This window comes from Bos indicus x Bos taurus, chromosome 3 (genome assembly GCF_003369695.1).
Source record: "Bos indicus x Bos taurus breed Angus x Brahman F1 hybrid chromosome 3, Bos_hybrid_MaternalHap_v2.0, whole genome shotgun sequence".
Lineage (NCBI taxonomy): Eukaryota > Metazoa > Chordata > Mammalia > Artiodactyla > Bovidae > Bos > Bos indicus x Bos taurus.
Window position 1 is genome coordinate 103,923,030 of NC_040078.1, and position 20,809 is coordinate 103,943,838.

Sequence of the window (20,809 nt, forward strand, 5' to 3'; positions counted from 1 at the left end):
ATTTAGGGAAAACATCAGTACAACCAGTTCTTTCTCTGCCCACTGACCCAGCTCCCGCATCTGTGCTATGGGGCAACGTCACCTGCCCCCGATCACTCCCGTTTTCTTTGCTGTCTGTACCTTGGGCTTCCCGTGTGGTGCCAGTGGTAAAGAATCTGCCTGTAATGCAGGAGACGTGGGTTTGATCCCTGCGTAGGGAAGATCCCCTGGAGGAGGACATGGCAACTCATTCCAGTATTCTTGCCTGGAGAATCCTATGCACAGAGGAGCCTGGCAGGCTACAGTCCAGAGAGTCGCACAGAGTCAGACATGACTGAAGCAACTTAGCACAGCAGGTCACGGCACCTTGTCCAAATTAAACATTTCTAGAAGCAGGAGACAAGAGTCTGCAGCTTGTGATGGCATCCATCAGCAGGAACGGCAGTTCCGCACAGCCATGGCCAAGAACAGCTTGGATTTAAGGCTGCTGCTAAGTCACGTCTGTCCTGTCCGACTCTGTGCAACCCCATAGACGGCAGCCCACCAGGCTCCCCCGTCCCCGGGATTCTCCAGGCAAGAACACTGGAGTGGGTTGCCATTTTGTGCTCGGCAAACCTGTCAGTGAATTCTTGAGCCTTTAACCACTTAGTAATCTCTCTCCCTCTTCCCATAAATATCTCCTCTCAGGAAAGGATGGAGCTTAATGTGTCACCTTTCCTGGGATCATTAACATTCCCACTGCAATCTATGGGCCTTACGCCAAAGGAATGAAAGGCTGATGCAGGAACTCAGAGAGGGCAGGCTTCTGCTTTGCTGGCAAGGGATGGAAGGAAAGCCCTGAACCATGAGGGGCTCATTCCCTCAATAACAAGCGATTTCATGTGATTAAGTGCCCTAGTGCTCTTGGGTATCACCTTGACCTGGACATCAGGGTGAAGGGAAAGAAGCTGAGTTGCTTCTGGGATATTTGGGATCTCTCAGGCTCCTAGACTGGGCTTGAAATTTACTATTTAGCCTCGAACCAATTTTTTTTTTTTTTTTTAATTAAAATGATCACTCTGTCCCCAAACAGGTCCATAAGATTGTGAGAATGATCCGACCCCAAACTAGTTAGTACAATGATGAATAACCAACCTTGCTTAAATCAACTTTTTGAAACCACAATATTTCCTCCATATTACTTCCAAAAAGAATAATATATTTTCATGGGTAATTACGTTCTGATTTCCTTTTGACTCTATTATTTATATTTGGAGATATGTTTAATGTATTAAAAACAAGATAGAAAAATGAGTAACTTTTCCAAAGAATTGAGCCTGTTTTTCTTCCTAACCTATATATTGGATTAAATTAATTCTACAGAACTAGACTTTTGCATTTATATGTACAACAGCAGAGAAATGCACATAATAATACAGAGAAATAGCTTTAGAAATAAGTCATTATTGGAAAGCAGAGCTCTAAAAATTAAAACCCATTTTCAATCATTCATACAAATACAGGGAAGAGTCAAGGATAATAAAAGGTAGAATCATTCAGATCTGAATTTGCCTAACATTTTGTGTTTGAGGGACTTGGCTAAGAGCTTTCATATGTATTATCGTATTTAAATTAAAGATGTTTCATTAAAAAAAAAAACCGAACAGACTTGTAGTTGCTGAGGAAGAGTGATGGCCTGGAGTTTGGGGGTGGTAAATGCAAACTATTACATTTAGAATGAATGAACAAGGTCCTACTGTACAGCACAGGGAACTATATTCAATATCCTATGGATAGTGGGAGTATCCACAGGAAACTATATTCAAAACCATAATGGAAAGGAATATAAAAATAGAATGTATATAAGTGTATAACTCCGTCACTTTGCTGTACAGCAGCGATTGGCAGAACAATGTAAATCAACTATGCTTTAATTTAAAAAAATGACATCTTGTATATGAACCCTTGTACCGGACTGATTATCAAAAGTCTTTGCATTTACACAGACCTGATGCCCAGTGGGTCACCACCCTTTAGATGTGTGGGCACAGAGCACTCATTCATATACACACATGTGCATCCCTGGCTTCACAACAAAAATGCAAGCTTCAGAACTAAACTGGCAGGGCTTCCCCGGTGGCTCAGTCTTCAAGAATCTGCCTGCTAATGCAGGAGACGTGGGTTTGATCCCTGATCTGGGAAGATCCTACATGCTGTGGAGGAACTAAGCCTGTGTGCCACAACTACTGAGTCTGTGCTCTAGAGCCCCGGAGCCACAACTCCTGAAGCCCGTGTGCCCTAGAGTCCCTGCTCTGAAACAAGAGAAGCCACCACAAGACCGCACAACTGCAACGAGCAGTGACCCCTGCTCGCCACAACTAGAGAAAAGCCCACGCGACGACGAAGAGCCAGCACAGACAAAAAATAAATAATTGATTAACAACAACAACAAAAAACCCTAAACTGGCTTCTTGAATGCTAGGAAAAAAACACTTCATGTACAAAGCAAGTGGCAGAAATAAGAAAAAACGCAGAACACCATAGCAGGAAAGCCAGCAAAGGACCTCACTTACGGGAGTTTTTAGAACCACTACACGTGAGTAGGATCATGTTTACTACTAGCCATGGTTGGCGGTAAAGCTGAGAAAGGAATCAACACTATAAATTAAGTGCATAATAATCCATCAAGTGCTGCGCACTACCATGTCGTGTGAGGAGGAATATGTGTCATCCCAAACATGATCTGGCTCATCCCAATCATTCTCCACATTTTCTCCGGTCTTTTTCTACCCTACCCCCCAGCATTTCCTCATACGGAAGTTATTTTTATTCTTACTATGCCGCTCTTCCTTTCCTTTTAAAGGTCTTTGTTACAATGCTTCAAAGAAAATTGCACCTCCATCCCATTAAGACTCACAGTCATTATGAGGCCACCTTCTCTTTCCGCCAGATGCTATTTTGAGGTCATTTAATTCAGTTCAACCTTTATTGAACTGTTGCAATGAGTCAGACACAGAAATACAAAGATGAGCCAGGTGGTCTCTGCCTACCAGGAGTTTATCATCTCTTTATGGAGAAAGATACTGACATCATTCAGTCACTCAACACACATTTATCATTTCACATAGTCCTTCAGTGAAGATTTATTGAGCACCTACTTTGGGCCAAACCCAGTGTAAGAGTTGGGTTTCCCCAGCAGGACTCCTGGAGACAAGGACTGAAGTACAGGAGGTTTATCATCAGGGTGGTAATTTCAGGAAACACTGGGAGGGGAGAGGAGAAGACAATGCTGCAAATAAAAGGTGTCTTAGGAAGTGAGTGATGACCTTGGCACCCAGAGCTTAATCCTGCTGGGCAACAATAAGAAATGGTTTAGTGCACACTCCTTGGTTACCACACCCAAGGGGCAAGGGAGCTAGTGATTTATAATTTTATATGTATTCTAAGTCTGGCTGAGAGCAGATCCAGGGGTGTGGTGTTAATTCCCTGGCCCTTCTGGCTTACCATACACGTGTGGACAAAGTGAGCTCCTGTAAGCAGAGAAAGCTGTCAGGCAGAGATTCAGGTACTACTGATGGTTAGATGCAGGATGGGGGGGGGGGGGGGTAGGGGTGCCATCAAATGTAAGAGCAAAGCACCATGGGAGAGCCTCTGACAGTGAAGGAACATGCATCCAGGCACCGTCTTAAGGGCTGGGCACAGGGGCGGAGGTGTGTGCGTGAGACAACATCCCTGGGATTTAAGAAGAAAGAAGACAGACAACTGTAATTAATGTCAGTGAGGTTCTACAGAGCACCTGGGTATTAAGAAGAGTTATCAGTCTGGTTTGGGCAGGGGCTGGGGAGATTCTAACACAATATTAGAAGTGCTCTCGCAGGTATATATATCAGGGTACAGTGACAGCAGAGGAGGAGGGGACAGCTAGGTGATTATTTCTAAGAGAATCAAGGCAAGTTTCAGACAGGAGATGTCGACTCACAGTGCTTCTGGCTCAGAAGAAACATGTGTAACTAATAAAAGCTTGATGTCTACCTCTTGTTGCAAAGGCATGACAACCCATACACACTGAGTTCAGGAATATCCCAGGGCTATTTGCAAAGGCCTTTCAAGAAGTTGAGGCCACAAGAGATGAAAGGCAATTATGACAAAGTGGATAAAGTCCTGGCCTCCACGTCAGAGACCTGATTTAACTTGTGCTGTCATTGAACAGCTTGGCAAGACAAAAAATGTCCCTGGGTCTCAGTTTGCTCTTCTGTAAAAGAGAACAACTTGAAAACCTTCCTCTCTCCCTCACCTCACCAACACAATCTTTCCTGCAACCACAAAGACAACCCTCATCAAGCCCTTCCCGCCTTTCACGTCAGTCTCTCAAGACTCCAGTCTCCAAGGCCCTGTCCCTGGACTCTGAGCCACACCCACCCCAGTTCTGACACTGCCTTTTCTACTCCCACCTCCACCTCCCCTGTGCCCTAGGGGACTCAGTCGATGGGACTCAATGGGCAGCAAATCCTCTATCCTCGACCTTTTCAGTGAGTGTTCCTTTCCTCTTCTTTTTTGAGTCTAATTGACCCCTGCCTTTCCCCAGTGGCACTGCTTCTTCCTCCCTCCCAAGCTGTGGCGGTTTTCTCTCTCTCACGCCAGGGGTCACTGGGCCTGGAGGTAGGAGAGACGTGCTCCTTGCTTCTCACTGTGGCTTGACCATCCCCCTTCTCTCCTCCTAAGACACCCAGTCTGACTCTCGTCCAACCACACCACATCTCCCTACTTGTGCAGGTCTTCTAAGGCTCCCAGTCACTCCCCTGTCCTTGAAGCTTTAGCTCCAAACTCACTGACTCTCTTGCACTGTCATAGATACTGGTGACTTCAATATCCCAATGCAGGGGATCTGGGTTTGATACCTGGTGGAGAAGGCAATGGCAACCCACTCCAGTACTCTTGCCTGGGAAATCCCATGGATGGAGGAGCCTGGTAGGCTGCTGTCCATGGGGTCGCTAAGAGTCGGACACAACTGAGTGACTTCACTTTCACTTTTCACTTTCATGCTTTGGAGAAGGAAATGGCAACCCACTCCAGTGTTCTTGCCTGGAGAATCCCAAGGACGGGGGAGCCTGGTGGGCTGCCGTCTATGGGGTCGCACAGAGTTGGACACGACTGAATCGACTTAGCAGCAGCAGGGAACTAGATCCCACATGCCGAAACTAAGAGTCCGCATGCTGCAGCTAAAGATCCTGCATGCCGCAGGGAAGAGCAAAGATCCCATGTGTTGCAACTAAGACCCAGCGCAGCCAAAGAAAGAAGTCAATTAATTAAAATTTAAAAAAAAGAATTCTTCCGATGCCCAGGTCTCTCCATCTTTTGACTTCCTTTCCTCCAAGGATCCTGTCCATCACCCCAGCCCAGCCACCACTCCCAGTTACATTCCAGACTTTATGCAGTGATCAGAATTCCCATCTCCAACCACTGCGCCCTATATTTCCAGCTCACTCTCTTGTACCCCAACTCCAGCCACAGTTTGATACCATCTGGAACTACCATGCACGGGTCCCCCATCTTTTTACTGCCCTTCACTCGCTTCATGCCCTCACTTCCGCCCTTACACTATTTAAATTCCATAGTGAAGCACCACACATATTACCCTCATGTCCTTGCACCCATTTCTTGCTTGGCTAAACCACAATCCCAGTAACCCTGACCCCACTCTGCGTACTTCATGTGTTCTTCTATGCAATGCAGCATGGCTGGAGAAAAAATACACAAATCTGTTGGCTGGTCTCAAGGGCATCCCTACCACTGCCTGGTAAGCATTGTTTCCCTAGTCCACTCACTCTCCCTCAACCCCAAACAACTATTTCACACTTTGTCTTCTTGCCTCAAATCTTTACTTCTTCCTACCTCCTTCTCATTCTGACTCTTCCTATTTCAATGATTCTGAAGCAATCAGAAAAGAACTTCTCTGTAAGTTTCCACTATCACATCTACTCACCTAGCTGTTCCTTTGCCAATAGGTTACCTTCTCTATTATACAGCGGCTGAAGTGTCCTTGTTCCTAGCTTAAGCCAACTTCTTGAAATATGCATTCGATCCCAACCCCTCTCAGGCATTTAAGGCAATGCTCCAGCAATTAACCTCCTTCTCCTAAATCTCCCATTTCCCTCTATCAGATCATTCACACTAACATAAAATACGGTGTTATTTCTCTCTTCTTTAATAAAAGCCTCTCAAATTCATCTTTGAGCAATATCTTAGCTCAAGCTGCTATTACAAAATATCATAGCCTGGGTGGCTTAAACAACAGACATTTATCTTGCACAGTTATGGACACTGGAAGTCTGATATTGGGGTCTGATACTGCCTTCTTGCTGTATCCTCACACGGCAAGGAGAAAGAGACAGACAGAAAGATCAAGTTCTCTCAACTCTTGTTATAAAGGCATTAATTGGATCATGAAGACCCCACCCTCATGATCTCATCTAAATCTCATGACTCAAAGGCTCTACCTCCAGATACCATCACATCAGAAGTTAGGGCTTCAGCATATGAGTTTTGGGAGAACACAATTCAGTCCATACAAGTTATCAATCCATTCTTCACCTTTCCATTATAATAAAACTCCTAAGACAGTGCGTGTATTCACTGTGTTCCATTACTTCATTGAAACTGCTCTTATCAGAGTCACTAATGCTAAGCCCATAGTTTAAATCCAATGGTCACTTCTCAGTCCTCATCTAACTTGATTTACCAACCACAGCTGAAATAGTCTCATCATGTCTTCCTTCTTTAAATATTTTCTCCACTCAGCTTCCAGCACACCACACTCTCCAGGGTTTACTTCTTTTACCTAGGATTCTTTGCTGGTTCCTCTCCCTCTCCCTCTCCCCAGAGCGTCCCCAATGGCTAGGCAGTAAAGAATACACCTGCAATGCAGGAGAAGTGGGATCCCTGAGTATGGGAGATCCCCTGGAGGAGGAAATGGTAACCCACTCCAGTATTCTTGCCTGGAAAAAACTCCATGGACAGAGGAAGCTGGTGGGCTACAGTCCATGGGGTTGTAAGAGTTGGACACGACTGAGTGACTAAGCATGCTTTCTCCTTCTCCCCAACCAGTGAAAAGTGAAGTGTCCCAGAGCTCAGTCCCTGGATCTCTTTTCTGTCTGTAGTCACTCCTGGGAGACCTGTATGGAGATGATTCTACTTTTTATATCCTCAGGCCAGGACTTTCCCCTGAATTGCAACTGATATGATAAACTGCCTACTTACCATTTCCATTTGGATGTCTAATGGGCACCTTAGGCAGTCCTGATCCTCACCACCTACCCAAACCTACTCCCCTCGCACCCTTTGCATATGAATAAATAGTAAACCTGATTCTCACAGCTGTTTAGGACAAACATTGGAACTTTGAAGGCCTCCTTGATTAGTCTTTCTTACATGTCCAATGTCTGATCCAGTAGGCAAATCCTGACAACTCTGTCTTCAAAACATATCCAAAATCCAGTCTCTTTTCCCCTCCTCCCCTGAAATCATTCTAGTCCAACAATCAGCATCCTTCATCTCTCACCTGGGCTGCAGCAACATCCTCCTAGGGGATCTCTCTACCTCTGCCCTTGCTGCCATCAGTCTATTCTCAACACTACGGCCAGTGTGGTCCTGTGCACGTAGGGCAGGTCACATCACCCCTCTGCTCAAAAGTCTTCAGCGGATTCCCAGCTCATTCCAGGGTAAGACAGAAAGTGCATCAGTGACTCACAAGGCCCTGTATACAGGGTCCCGTCCCACCCTCACCTCTCTGACCTCCTCTCCTAATGCTCATTCTTACTCATTCTGCTCTGGCCACACTGGTCTCCTTGCTGTTCTCTCTCCCTGAACCACCCTATGCCCAGATATCCCAAACAGCTTGTGTCTTTATCTCCTTCAGGTCTTTTACTTGAACCTCATGCTCTGGGTGAAGACCACTCCAGCCACCCTGTCTAAAACTACAATCCCTTCTCTCGCCCCCAGAAATGCGCTACTTTTTCTTCCTTCTTCCTTCCTTCCTTTTTTCCTCCTTAGCTCTTTTCACCATATGCTAATATATTTTACCTCATTTGTATTCTATTTCCCCATCTAGAATGTAATCTCGAGAGGCAGGGATTTCTGTCTGTTTTGTTCTGATGCCTAGATCAATACTCCACACATAGTAGGCAGTCAACAGATATTTATAAAGCAAATGAATGAACAAAATCCTAATAATGAGGGAGACTGTGTCTGTTCTTACTCTCCTTTGTGTCTCCAGCACCTAGCACAGCACCTGGCCTGGCACAGAGTGGGCACCCAATTGATATTTGTGGAATGAAGTAAAGGAATGAATAGGATTGTTGTGAAGATTAACTGACACATAAATGATATTAAACTATTAGGAGGAGAAGGGGGCGACAGATGATGAGATGGTTGGATAGCATTACTGACTCAATGAACATGAGTTTGAGCAAACTCTGGGAGATAGTGAAGGATGGGGAAGCCCGGAGTGCTGCAATTTATGGGGTAGCAAACAGTTGGATACAACTTAGCAACTAAACAATAGCAACAACAATTACAATACCAGAGTTATAGGAATGAGGAACCATTATTCCTGTTTATTCGTCAATGCATAGTAACTTAACTGTATCCCTTCCTCACAACGAAATCTTGAGTTACTTTTTAATAGTGAAGGATCGAGTAGAATTAGATTGAGAATTTTGGATTCTGTTGTAGTTTTGTAACAAAACAATATAAAATTCAAATAAGGTCAAGTCTCTCTGGGAAATAGGTACTGTGGCCTACCTATCTACTGGAGAAGTTGGTGAAGTGGGGATAAGCCTAGCAGTAATGTACCTGGACGTCAGTGGACTCTACTAAGAAGAGGAATGACAAGGGGGATGGATGGATGCAGATGACCTGGATCTCTCTGATGATGGCTGTATCCCTTCTACCAGGCAAGCTTAACCAATTTGGTGGAGGGTATGGTAGTAACAACAAGTGATACAGAAACCTATAAAGTAGGGCTCTGAGATCCACTAAGGACCCCCATCTATTAGTTCTAGAATGTTTTCCAACACAGTTCATGAGCTGTCCCTAAAAATAGCTGTTAGGAACATCAACATAAACCACACTTCAACCCATCCTCAGTCCTGGAGGTCAGCCCACAGTAATAGATGTGGACCCACGGGGTAGAGCATATCCATTCAGCACTCACGTCAGTCTGGAAACATTATATGGTCGGTGCTTCCACCCACTCCCTGATCTTTCCACTAGTGCTGGATGCTGGTTTATTCGGATTACAGGGTGTCAGGCACAGGCCTTTAGCATGGACTAAGGTTAAAGATCAACCTTTGTGCACAAAGTTGAGCCTGGTATGCTTTCTTGCTAGTGTCTTCTTGCACAGTAATGGGAATCCATCCTTTCTCTACAAGGCCCCTGTCCTCTTTTGGAAGGCTGAGAAAAGACCATTTCCTCATTCAAATTTAATTAAGATTTCTCCCCACCCAAACATTTTAAATCGTACACACCTGATTCCTACAAAGAACCATGTGAGAGTCTCGCAGAACAACTTAATGTAAAGAACCTGACCTAGAAACTGCCATATAGCCACCAAGGTTTTAACTCTGAAAGTAAGGGAAGAATGCTGAATCATCCTGCTCCTAGGAGCCAAACTGTAACACATCCTCATTTCCAGGTCAGACTCATCTCTTCTGTCTTGGTATCTGTTCCTGAGTTTGGGGCTATACTTGTTTCTTGAGACAGTTAATTGTAAAGACCTGTGGGTGGTCAAAACACTTGATCTGCACCAATGACTCTGCCCTCAAATAAATAAACATCCTCATCACGAAAACAGTTATGCATCCAGTCATGAAATCTCAGACACAGCACCTAATTACAGCACAAGTCTCACATACCTGCATTAGCCTCTCACATAGCTGCATTAGCCTTTAACAAATGTCAACTGAAGGTCTACTACGTACCTGTTCTGGAGCATACATTTGAGCAATATCCAGTCATTTTGGGGGGTGAGAGAAGATGAACTTTGTAAATAGGTAAATTACAATAATATACAATGAATGCTATCTTACTCGGCAGCAGATGGAAAAGAAAGATGCTTGGGGACCAGGTAAGGAGTCAAGACAGACTTTAGAGAAAAGAAAGACTTGAGATGCATATAAAGGGTGAATAGGAGCTCCCCAAGGGGCAGGGAGCTGGACCAGATGAGCATCTCAGGCAGAAGCAATTTCAGTGCACGGGGCAAGGTGAAGTCAGTACAGCTGATGCATGGGATGGAGTGGAGGCAAGGAAACAGAAAGTGCTGAGCCCAGAATTACTCAGTGTTGGTCCCCAACTGCCAGCCAGCACCATATGCCCAGACACCCTGACTGGGCACATAATTATCAGATTAATATGTAAAAAGAAACTTGGCCTATGGCATATGATAAATGCTCCATGTGTTTCGTTTTGAATATTCCTACGTGCATTTTTGTGCCGTATTCACCACCACTGTATCCTCACGATTGAGAATAATTAACAAAAATGTGTTGAATGAATGAAGAACTTGTGGTTTCTAAGAAGGACATGGCGATGCACAGATTCTCATAATGCTACATCCAGCAGGACCTGAAGGTCATTCACTCCTCCCAGTAGTCTCCCCACCCGAATCTATGCTCAGTAGAGCCGACCACTGGGTTAAATAACCATAGAACCTTGCATTTGCAGCATTTCTTCAGTTTACTTGTATTATTCTGTTTAAAATAATTGCAGTGTTTAAATCCAAAACTTTGATCCTCTTGTCTGAATTCTACTTCATATATAACCTGAAATTCTTATCTCTGGATTTGGGTTCCCACTAGCCTCCATGGAGGGAAGATGGGCAATGAATTTAAGGAACTGGCGGAGTCACTGCCCATTCTTGTCTCAAAATGACCCCTTCATCTACTCCCACATGAATCTAAAGAAAGAATGGAAAGGAGCAAAGATATGAAGCCTGAGTAAAGGTGACACTTTAACTTCCTAAACTATCACATTACTCTGCAACATCACGGTCTAGCCTCAATGTAATGTAATTCTGTTCAATTTCATATTTACTGAGAAAGGTATTGGGCTGGCCAAAAAGTTCATTTGAGTTCTTCTATAACATCTTACAGAAAACCCCAAACTTTTTGGCAATACTATAGGTTGCAGATGTCCAAGGATACACTTATTCCATCATCACTGGCTGGGAATTAGAGTAGGTTGTTAACCATCACTCCATCTCTCTGATCATTAGGCTTTTCATTTATAAAATGAAGGGGTCAGAATGGATGATCCCAAACTCCTTCCCAGCTCCCACAATAATTCTCAAATAGGAAAGGACATCAGTACCATTGTAACTATTTCTGGATTTCAAAGCCAGTAATTTCTAGAGTTTATTTCAGAGGAATACTTTGGCTTAACAAATTACCAACAGTTTTCTATAACTGACTCTAGAAGAAACTGGGAAATAGACTGCATATTTTAATTCATTTAAATACATTTATTGAGTGCCTAGTACGTGAGAGGCACTATTTAGACACTGTTACAGCATTGAGCAAAGCAAAGGAGCCCAGTCTTCTCATGGAACTCACTTGTGCTTTAATTAATCCCCCCATGCACCACGCACCGAATAAGTCTTCTGACTGCTTTGGACAGCAGAAACAGTGATCTAATAGGTTTGTTTTATGTGTTGTGACTTGTGTGGGGCAATCACTGAATTAGCAAAAAGTTAAAACTGCTTCAAAAAGTAACTGTGTTCATTTTCTTGATCGAGTAGGCAAATAACTATGTAGATCTTCTTGTAGTTTAGAAAGAAGTAACTACTGGCTTCTGAATAGATTGAGATACATTCACACATGAATTTCAGCAAAATTTTAAGACACTAAACAAAAGAGTGGAAATGTTTCCTGCAGCATTAGAATTTAATTTTCTATTTTCCTATGACTGTTTAAAATGGGGTTTTAGATACAAAACAGAGAGCATTCCCCTACTCTTTCACGGAATGCATGATGGGTCTATAAAAAGGAAAATGATGTAGGATGATGTGCCCGTATCTCAAAAAAGGCATCTTTACAGGCTGGAAAAAAAAGTTTAAAAAGAGCAAACTCTTGGGGGTGGAAAGATGTATATACTAGATCTAGATCAGTAAAATACGACAGATCATTCCATTTAAGTACAGTACTGACAGATATGGCTGGAGGAACCCTAACCCTTAGCTTTATAAATGAGAAAGCTGAGATTCAAAGACATAAAGAGACCTGGTCAAGGCAAAGCCAAGATACTTGTTAGCAGCAAAACTGTAATAATCCAATCCTGCTGATTCCTTGTCTAGCAATCCAGCTCAGCATTAACTAACTGTGAGCATTTTTAGCAAATCAAGACTAGAGAGAGGGAGCCCTTTATGGTTGACAGCCACTCTTTTAGACTAAATGTATATGACACCCAATGTTTGGAGTATATTTCTCCAACAGACTATTCAATCTGATACTACTTATGAAGGTTTTTGATTAATTTATGGATGAAACATCTGGACAGATATGGTCCACTTAGAAACAGGTCATATTCAAAATCTCATATGTATGTAGCCTGTTCAGAAGTTGGGACCCCTTTCCCCTGCCAAAGAAAAGTAACAAATTATGAGTTTATTTAACCAGGCATGGTTGAAACAATATAAATGATATTCCAAGAAACACTCAGTGGGCCCAAAGCTCCTTGAGTCCTGGACCCCTGTGGATACCACCATTCTGGAGGCTGCAGAGACTTAAACACTGTAAGTCAGGGGAAGGTTCCTAAACCAGGATTCTTAAGCCAGAAACTGTTTATATTAGGATAATTAAGAATATCTAAAAACACACAACCTTTTGAGGTCATGGTCACAGCTGATAACCATGTCTTACTGCCCCTCTCCCATTCCCTACTCCCCAAATCTCTCGAACACAGTAGTGGAGAAATCAATGCAGCCAGAATGGTCTCTACCTGAAATCTTGACTTTCCTGGAATCAGAATTTAATACTTTCAGAGAGGAAGATTAGTTTAAAGAAAACCCATCAAAGGTCTCCTCTCCTACTTTATACTCGAGAGGTAATTCTAATCTTTCTCAGATTTCTCCCCATCTGCAAGTTTCTAGCTTGGAAATAATAGTCTATGCAGTGCACTGCTGATGCTTGGACACTCTAGGAAAACTTTTAAAAACATTCATCTTAATGGCAATTTTGTAAATTTAGTGTTGGCTCTTATAAATCTAAACTGGCAGGGTACTGAAGCGAGCAGAATTTGCTAATTTGGGGTTAGCTTCATTTTCCTCGGACCTCCAGGCGACTTCAGGTGAATTCAAGTTCCTTCCAGACTAAGTCTCCTAAGTGAATTAAACCTCGTTCTCAAATCTTGCCCTCAGGGCAGATGCTGGTGGTCAAAAAAGCTTCCAAGATTAGGGAATTTCTCTAAACCAAAGAGGTCTCTCGGGGGAGAGCGGCAGGTTTGGGTGACCCAAAGGAGACTTGGCCGGGGGAGGCCCGATGCGCGGGCCCACCCGCTGGCTCTCGGGGACCCCGGAGCGCCACCCCACCCTCCCGGGCCCACCTAGCTCACCGAGGTTGCCGCCGACGATGGTGACGGCGATCTGGTCCATGAGCACCGCCCGGAAGCGCACGTCCTGCTCGGAGCAGCGCTGCCGGAGGGCGCGCAGGATCTGCACCTGCGGGTAGTCCTCGCGGATGCGCCGGTCTGTCAGGAACCAGAGCTGGGAGCACATGGCGGCCAGGGCGGCGGCGGCGCCCGGTGGGGCGCGGGCCCCCTCGGCGCCCCGGGCCGCTCGCTCGGGTTGGCGGGCGGGCGGCCGGCGTCCCGGCGAGCGCGCGCCGCGGCTCCGCTCCCGCCGGTGCGCCAGGCGCCTCTGCAGCCCTGACCCAGCGAATCTGCCCGGCCACTCAGCGCCGCCGCCGGCCCCGGCCAGCCAATCAGCGCGCGGCGGCGGACGCGGGCCGGCCACGGGGCCAGCTGCAGAGGCGGCCGCGGCGGGCGGCGCCCGGGAGGGGCGGCGGGGCCGAGGCCTGCGGCGGCCGGGGGAGGGGACCCGAGCGGGGCTGGTGGCCGGGGGAGCCCCGAGCGAGACCGGCGGCGGCGAGGCTGAGCGAGGGCATCCCTGCCCCGCGCTGGACCCCGGTGGGCGTGGCGCTGGCGGCCTGGGTGGGGCGACCCGAGCGGGAGGGATCGGGGCTGCTATCCAGGGAAGCGGAGAGGGTGTCCGGGCTGACGGACTAATGGTCCGCAGCGGGCAGCGGGATGCTTCCCAAAGGCCGTCCCGAACACCTAGGGGCTGAGTGCATCGGCGGCCCCTACAGAACCCGGGCAGGGCCCCGAGGACTTCCTAAGGGAGACTCCAGGGCCTGGCGAAGGTCATCCAGCTAGGCCCCCGGTTTAGACCCTGGCCTTGGACTCCTCTGCCCAAATCGTGGCCTTGAGCTAGGGAACGGGGAGAGGAGGGAGTTGGGTTGTTTGGGTTGAGGGTCCAGATAAATTTGAAGGTGCATTTCTGAGGATCTCCGGTTTTCCCTCGGACACCCGCTCCCAGGTTGCAGCAGTTCTGCGTCTGCAGAACCTCAGTGTGAAGAAAACAGATATGAATCCTTTTAGTCAGAAGGATGACTAGCTGGTCTTCCCCCATCCCTCTAGACCATACAACTGAGTCATCATTAAACACTGTCCTTGGCCCTAGCCAATTGCAAATTCTGCCAGCAAACAACAGTGTTTGTAGCCAGACTTTCCTTTCCAAATCACTGCAGGACTGTAAGTTAGCCATCTTTGGAGACTGCATTTGCTCTTCCCTCTCATTAAAATATTTGTCTTTTTTTTTTTTTTTTTTTGGCTTAGGGAAGCAAGAGGAATTTCAAAGCAGACCAAGCAGTAATAATTTAGAAATGGGGTAAGATATCTCAGGTAAGGTATAGGCTTCACTGCTGCTGCTGCTGCTATGTCGCTTCAGTCGTGTCTGACTCTGTGCGACCCCATAGACGGCAGCCCACCAGGCTCCCCCGTCCCTGGGATTCTCCAGGCAAGAACACTGGAGTGGGTTGCCATTTCCTTCTCCAATGCATGAAAGTGAAAAGTGAAAGTGAAGTCGCTCAGTTGTGTCCGACTCCTAGAGACCCCATGGACTGCAGCCCACCAGGCTCCTCCGTCCATGGGATTTTCCAGGCAAGAGTACTGGAGTGGGGTGCCATTGCACTATATATATATATATTTTGCAGGTGTGTGCATTTATTTACCCACTTGATGTGCCTTGTGCCGTTGGAAAAGTTCTAAGTAGAATTTCAAAAATTAATTCTTTTTCAAGCAGTGTTAAGTAAATCCTTTTGTATTGCAAAATACTCCCCACCGTGAATGTATTTTCTTAAAGTAGCAGAAATCTAGTGCCCCATGACTTAGTAACTTTCAGAACTATCTTCTAACCACAGATCGACTTGGGCACTAGAGGCTCTATCTTCTACCTTGACCATTTCCTTAATATCCCATGTTATATATTTTGTAGACCCAGGAAGCAACGGTTAGAACTGGACATGGAACAACAGACTGGTTCCAAATAGGAAAAGGAGTACATCAAGGCTGTATATTGTTACCCTGCTTATTTAACTTATATGCAGAGTACATCATGAGAAACCCTGGGCTGGAAGAAGCACAAGCTGGAATCAAGACTGCCAGGAGAAATATCAATTACCTCAGATATGCAGATGACACCACCCTTATGGCAGAAAGTGAAGAAAAACTAAAAAGCCTCTTGATGAAAGTGAAAGTGGAGAGTGAAAAGGTTGGCTTAAAGTTCAACATTCAGAAAACGAAGATCATGGCATCTGGTCCCATCACTTCATGGCAAATAGATGGGGAAACAGTGGAAACAGTGTCAGACTTTATTTTTTTGGGCTCCAAAATCACTGCAGATAGTGATTGCAGCCATGAAATTAAAAGACACTTACTCCTTGGAAGGAAAGTTATGACCAACCTAGATAGCATATTCAAAAGCAGAGACATTACTTTGCCAACAAAGTTCTGCCTAGTCAAGGCTATGGTTTTTCCAGTGGTCAGGTATGGATGTGAGAATTGGACTGTGAAGCGCCAAAGAATTGATGCTTTTAAACTGTGGTGTTGGAGAAGACTCTTGAGAGTCCCATGGACTGCGAGGAGATCCAACCAGTCCATTCTGAAGGAGATCAGCCCTGGGTGTTCTTTGGAAGGAATGATGCTAAAGCTGAAACTCCAGTACTTTGGCCACCTCATGGGAAGAGTTGACTCATTGGAAAAGACTCTGATGCTGGGAGGGATTGGGGGCAGGAGGAGAAGGGGACGACAGAGGATGAGATGGCTGGATGGCATCACCGACTCGATGCACATGAGTTTGAGTAAACTCTGGGAGTTGGTGATGGACAGGGAGGCCTGGCCTTCTGCAATTCATGGGGTTGCAAAGAGTCGGACACGACTGAACAACTGAACTGAATTGAATGCTTTCTACTTGGCTTCTGCAGTATCCTACATAGGACAGCTATAAGATAATCAGAACCATAGTTGTCTGGAACAATAATGTGTATATGAGTCAGTAAATTTAGGAATTGCTTACAATCCATTTTCATAGTCATCTTCATAAGTCAAGAATGTTTAATTCATATGCAAATGGCTACTAAGATCTCCAATTTTCTCCAAAACCCAGGTTTTAGGAGAACATGATCTGGGGATCCAGATGTTGTCATCACTTCTTCACTGTCTTTGCTCACCCTCCCTAGAAGGTTGCTACCACCACTGTGATCTCTCTTTTCTAGGATGGATGATAAGTGAGGCCCTTGATAGTGACATATCCAGTTAGGAGATAGCTAAGCTTATGTTCCCAGGTGGTGCAGTAGTTAAAAAAAAAAAAAAAAAATCCGCCTGCCAATGTAGGAGATGCAAGAGATTCGAGTTCAATCCCTGGGTCGGGATGATCCTCTGGAATAGGAAATGGCAACCCGTTCCAGTATTCTTGCCTAGAAAATTCCATGGACAGAGTACGCTGGTGGTCTACAGTCCATGGGGCCACAAAGAGTCTGACATGATTGAGCAACTGAGCACACAGACAGTATTTCTTCATAAGAAAAGAAAGAAAGAAAGTGAAGTTGCTCAATCGTGTCTGACTCTTTGCGACCCCATGGACTGTAGCCTACCAGGCTTCTCTGCCCATGGGATTTTCCAGGCAAGGGTACTGGACTGGGTTGCCATTTCTTTCTCCAGGGGATCTGCCTGACCCAGGACTCAAACCCAGGTCTCCCAACATTGCAGGCAGATGCTTTACCCTCTGAGCCACCAGCAAAGCCCTGGTGGGGTCTATTTATTTCTCTTTATAGTCTATTTCTTCATAGATGACTCCCAAATTCAGTTTTAACCCTGACATCTCCTGAGCTTCAACCATAAAAGAACATGCTATCCTGCCATCACCTCCGTGTCCCTAGAGCTAAACTCATTCTTTCCCCCTTCGTTCCTGATTCAGCTGTCTTAAATACTAAGGAAGATGTATTGTCTCATGTAACAAAAGATCTAGAGGTAGGTAGCTCAAAGGTTTGTTCATTTAACAGCTCAGTGACCTTCTTAGGTACTCAAATTCTTTCCGTCTTTCCACTCTGGCTACCTAAGGCCAGTGCCCCTCATCGTTGCAAAACGGCTGCCATAATTCCAGCTGGCACATGAGTGCATATACTACCCAGTGGAAGTAGAGAGACTGTTTCTTGTCTTATTTAGCAGGGAAAACCTGTCTCAGAAGACTTCAAGCAGACTTCTCACACTCTCCCACATCTGAACCAGTCACCAGCAGGGAGTAAGAAGCCATCATGAGTTACTTAATCATGATTTCCCTCTGTGGCTGAGAATTGAAATCTCACCATCCTTAACAAGCACGTTTAGAATTAGGTGAATCCCTGGGCAAAAATTGGGGTTCTCTTAGAGGAGGGAAAATAGATGTTGGGAGGACAAACAGTGGTGTTTGATACAGATGGGTAATAAGGAAAACGTATCAGGAAAAGCCAGGTCAGGCTATGGTAACAAGTGACTCCAAAGTGGCTTACAACAATGAAGTTTTATTTCTGGAAACACTGAACATGGCCATAACAGATCAGTTTGGCATATTTGAGGTTGTCTTCATGCCAGGACTCAGACTGATAGAGTAAGCTTTTCAAAAAAATAATTGCATCTGTTTATTCAGTTTTTTTGGCTCCGCTGGATCTTCATTGCTCTGCGGTCTTTTCTCTAGTTGCTGAGAGTGCAGGCTGCTCTCCAGTTGTGGTGCATGGACTATTGCGCTGGCTTCATTTGTTGCAGAGCACAGGCTAGACAGCACATGGGCTTCAGTGGTTGCAACACATGGGCTCAGTTGTCGCGGTTCCCAGGCTCAATAGCTGTAGCACATGGTCTTAGTTGCTCCACTGCTTGAGGGATCTTCCTGGATCAGGGATCAAACCCAAGCCTTCTGCATTGACAGGCAGACTCTTTACTACTCAACCACCAGGGAAGCCCTAGAGTAAGCTTTATCTGGAACAATGTTGGTCTCATGGAAAGAGGAAAATGATGATAGTGAATCACGTGCTGATTCTTGATACTTTTGCCTGGCACTTCTACATGTTAGAGCTCAGTCTAAGGTTAGGGAAGTATGATCCTTTCCTGGAAAGAGCAGCAAAAATTTGTAAAAAAGAAACAAAACTGTGACCAACAATGTGGACTGCCACACTCAAGGATGAGAAATAGCCAAATCCTACTCCGCTGATCATCCCTCCTCTCTTTAGAGTTCCCAAGGGAACTCTACAGAAGAAAGAAATTGAAATAGGAACCAAAGGATCATTTTATTCATAGTTGAGCTAACACCCAATAACCTCCAGAGAAGAACTCTGCCAAAAGACTGAATCACATGGCTTAGGTTTAGGGCTGAAGTGAAGCTTCGTAATTCCCTGCTCCACCTCCACCCTCTAGATTTGGGGACTGTCATGTGTAAGCATTCCTGCAGAAAGAGAGGAGAAGACGACCAGGTATGCTAGCAGACCGGCTTTACTCATCCAGGTGTGCATCAAGTAGAAAGTGGACCAGTCCTACTTGGAGCAAGAGCAGCACTCCTGACCATGTGACCCCTCAAAATAAAGTGACCCCAACCACTGGTGAAATGTGCACTCGTTAGTGTCCTGGGCTCTGACCAATCAGGTTAATAACTTCTTCCTTCTGAAGGTAGCTAGTCACAGGGTAGGGCAGAGGAAAAGGGAATTTCTTCTTGTTCTCACATTCTCACTTCTGTTTTCTCTGAACCATTAGGAAGAGGGGTAAACAAATGAGTATTCATTGTCTATTTGCCTCCTCATCTGGACTGTAAGCCTCTCAGGAACAAAGGTCAATGCATTGAGCATCATGTTTCCACATGTGGTAGGAACTCAAGTTTATGCTGATGAAGTTACAACTGTCGTGTAAGAGACATCACTGCAATTTCAGTTGACAAAATTGTGGTCAGTTACAGATGTTCTAGGTTTTTGTGACCTGGGACTCTGGAGCCCTATTTCCTGTCTTACTTCCAACCTTTACTATATACTGGCACAAAAGGATACTGAAATGTAGGTCCGCCCAGTGGAAAGAAAGTGAAAGTCTTCACAAATTTTACATGTGACCCCAAACAGATTGATATGCCAAGTTAGAAGATTTAATTGACCTCAATAAATTAGAGAAATGATCGTCAATAGCAGGTTAAAAAGATTAATGGAAAGTAGGACACTGAAAGGGCAAAAGAAGCATCACACACTGATAGGTTCAAGAGAGAAAAAACTGGTCACAAAAAACATGTGTCCAAGAAGACCTGATAGATGTGGCAGACCAGTAACAGAATGAATAGAAAATTGGCAGTAGCTTCCCTGGTGGCTCAGGCGGTAAAGAATCTGCCTGCATTGTGGGACCTGGGTCGATCCCTGGGTTGGGAAAGTCCCCTGGAGAAGGGAATGACTACCCACTCCAGTATTCTTACCTGGAGAATTCCATGGATAGAGGTGCCTGGCAGGCTACAGTCTGTGGGGTTGCAAAGAGTCGGACACAACTAAGTGACTAAGACTTTCTTTCTTTCATGTTAACAGAAGTCGATGAAACCAAATTCATCTTCTTATCCCTGGGACCTAGCATGGTGCCTGGAATAGAGTGGACATTGGTAAGTAGTTACTGGGAAAAAATGTATGGCTTTGGTCAGATTGTTCATGATATTCCATTCCTCTGCAAAGCCTTTGCATGACCAATGCCTCTCTACTCTTCAAGACCCAGCTCAGATGCAACTCTTCCGTGTGATCTTTCCTAAAATTCACCCTGTGCTCACCTAGAAGAAAGTGCTCCAGTTCCAAATCCTCATAAGCAATTAATAACTGCTAGCTTACATTAATTAGAGTTAATATGTATTTAATTATAATTATAAAATATGATTAATTTTATTCTAGTCATGGGCTCTCAGTAATTATTGAGTGAATGGTAACTTTCAGATTATGACAATCCAATATACATAATTTCAAAATTACTGAATTAATAACTAAAGGAAAGTGTCTCAAATTCTAGAATTGTTCACCACTGGCACTGACTCTCACTTTTCTGGGTCTAGTAATCCAGATGTCAGCTTTTCCCACATCGTCTATTCAAGCTCCCACTCACTTATTCCTTCTCCCACCAGGGTCTTAGGGAATAAGGCAGAATTTACTGAAGGCGACACATGATGTACACCATGTAAACTGTAGCAATTCACTTGAAAATTACCTACAACATACCTCTTTTTCCCAGAGTACTCTCTGCTTCTGCCACTAGGGATCTTTTTCCACCC

General features: G+C 45.0%; 1 protein-coding gene and 1 long non-coding RNA gene across 4 annotated transcripts in view; one reads left to right on the forward strand and one right to left on the reverse strand.

Annotated features, from left to right (window-relative positions):
- RIMKLA (ribosomal modification protein rimK like family member A) overlaps window positions 1-13,760 on the reverse strand; it is a 35,153-nt gene extending 21,393 nt beyond the window's left edge. Inside the window, exon 1 of the mRNA XM_027537621.1 lies at window positions 13,561-13,760. Coding sequence (XP_027393422.1) covers window positions 13,561-13,723 — 163 coding nt within the window. The 5' untranslated portion in view covers window positions 13,724-13,760. The remainder of the gene's footprint in view (window positions 1-13,560) is intronic.
- Window positions 13,761-14,039: 279 nt separating this feature from the next.
- LOC113890054 overlaps window positions 14,040-20,809 on the forward strand; it is a 40,949-nt gene continuing 34,179 nt past the window's right edge. For 2 of the 3 annotated variants that reach the window (XR_003510425.1, XR_003510424.1), the window contains exons 1-3: window positions 14,040-14,133; window positions 14,842-14,907; window positions 20,085-20,155. This is a non-coding gene — a long non-coding RNA (uncharacterized LOC113890054). Of the gene's footprint in view, window positions 14,134-14,841; window positions 14,908-20,084; window positions 20,156-20,259; window positions 20,381-20,809 lie in introns of those variants that run through there. The other variant, XR_003510426.1, reaches the window with a different exon arrangement.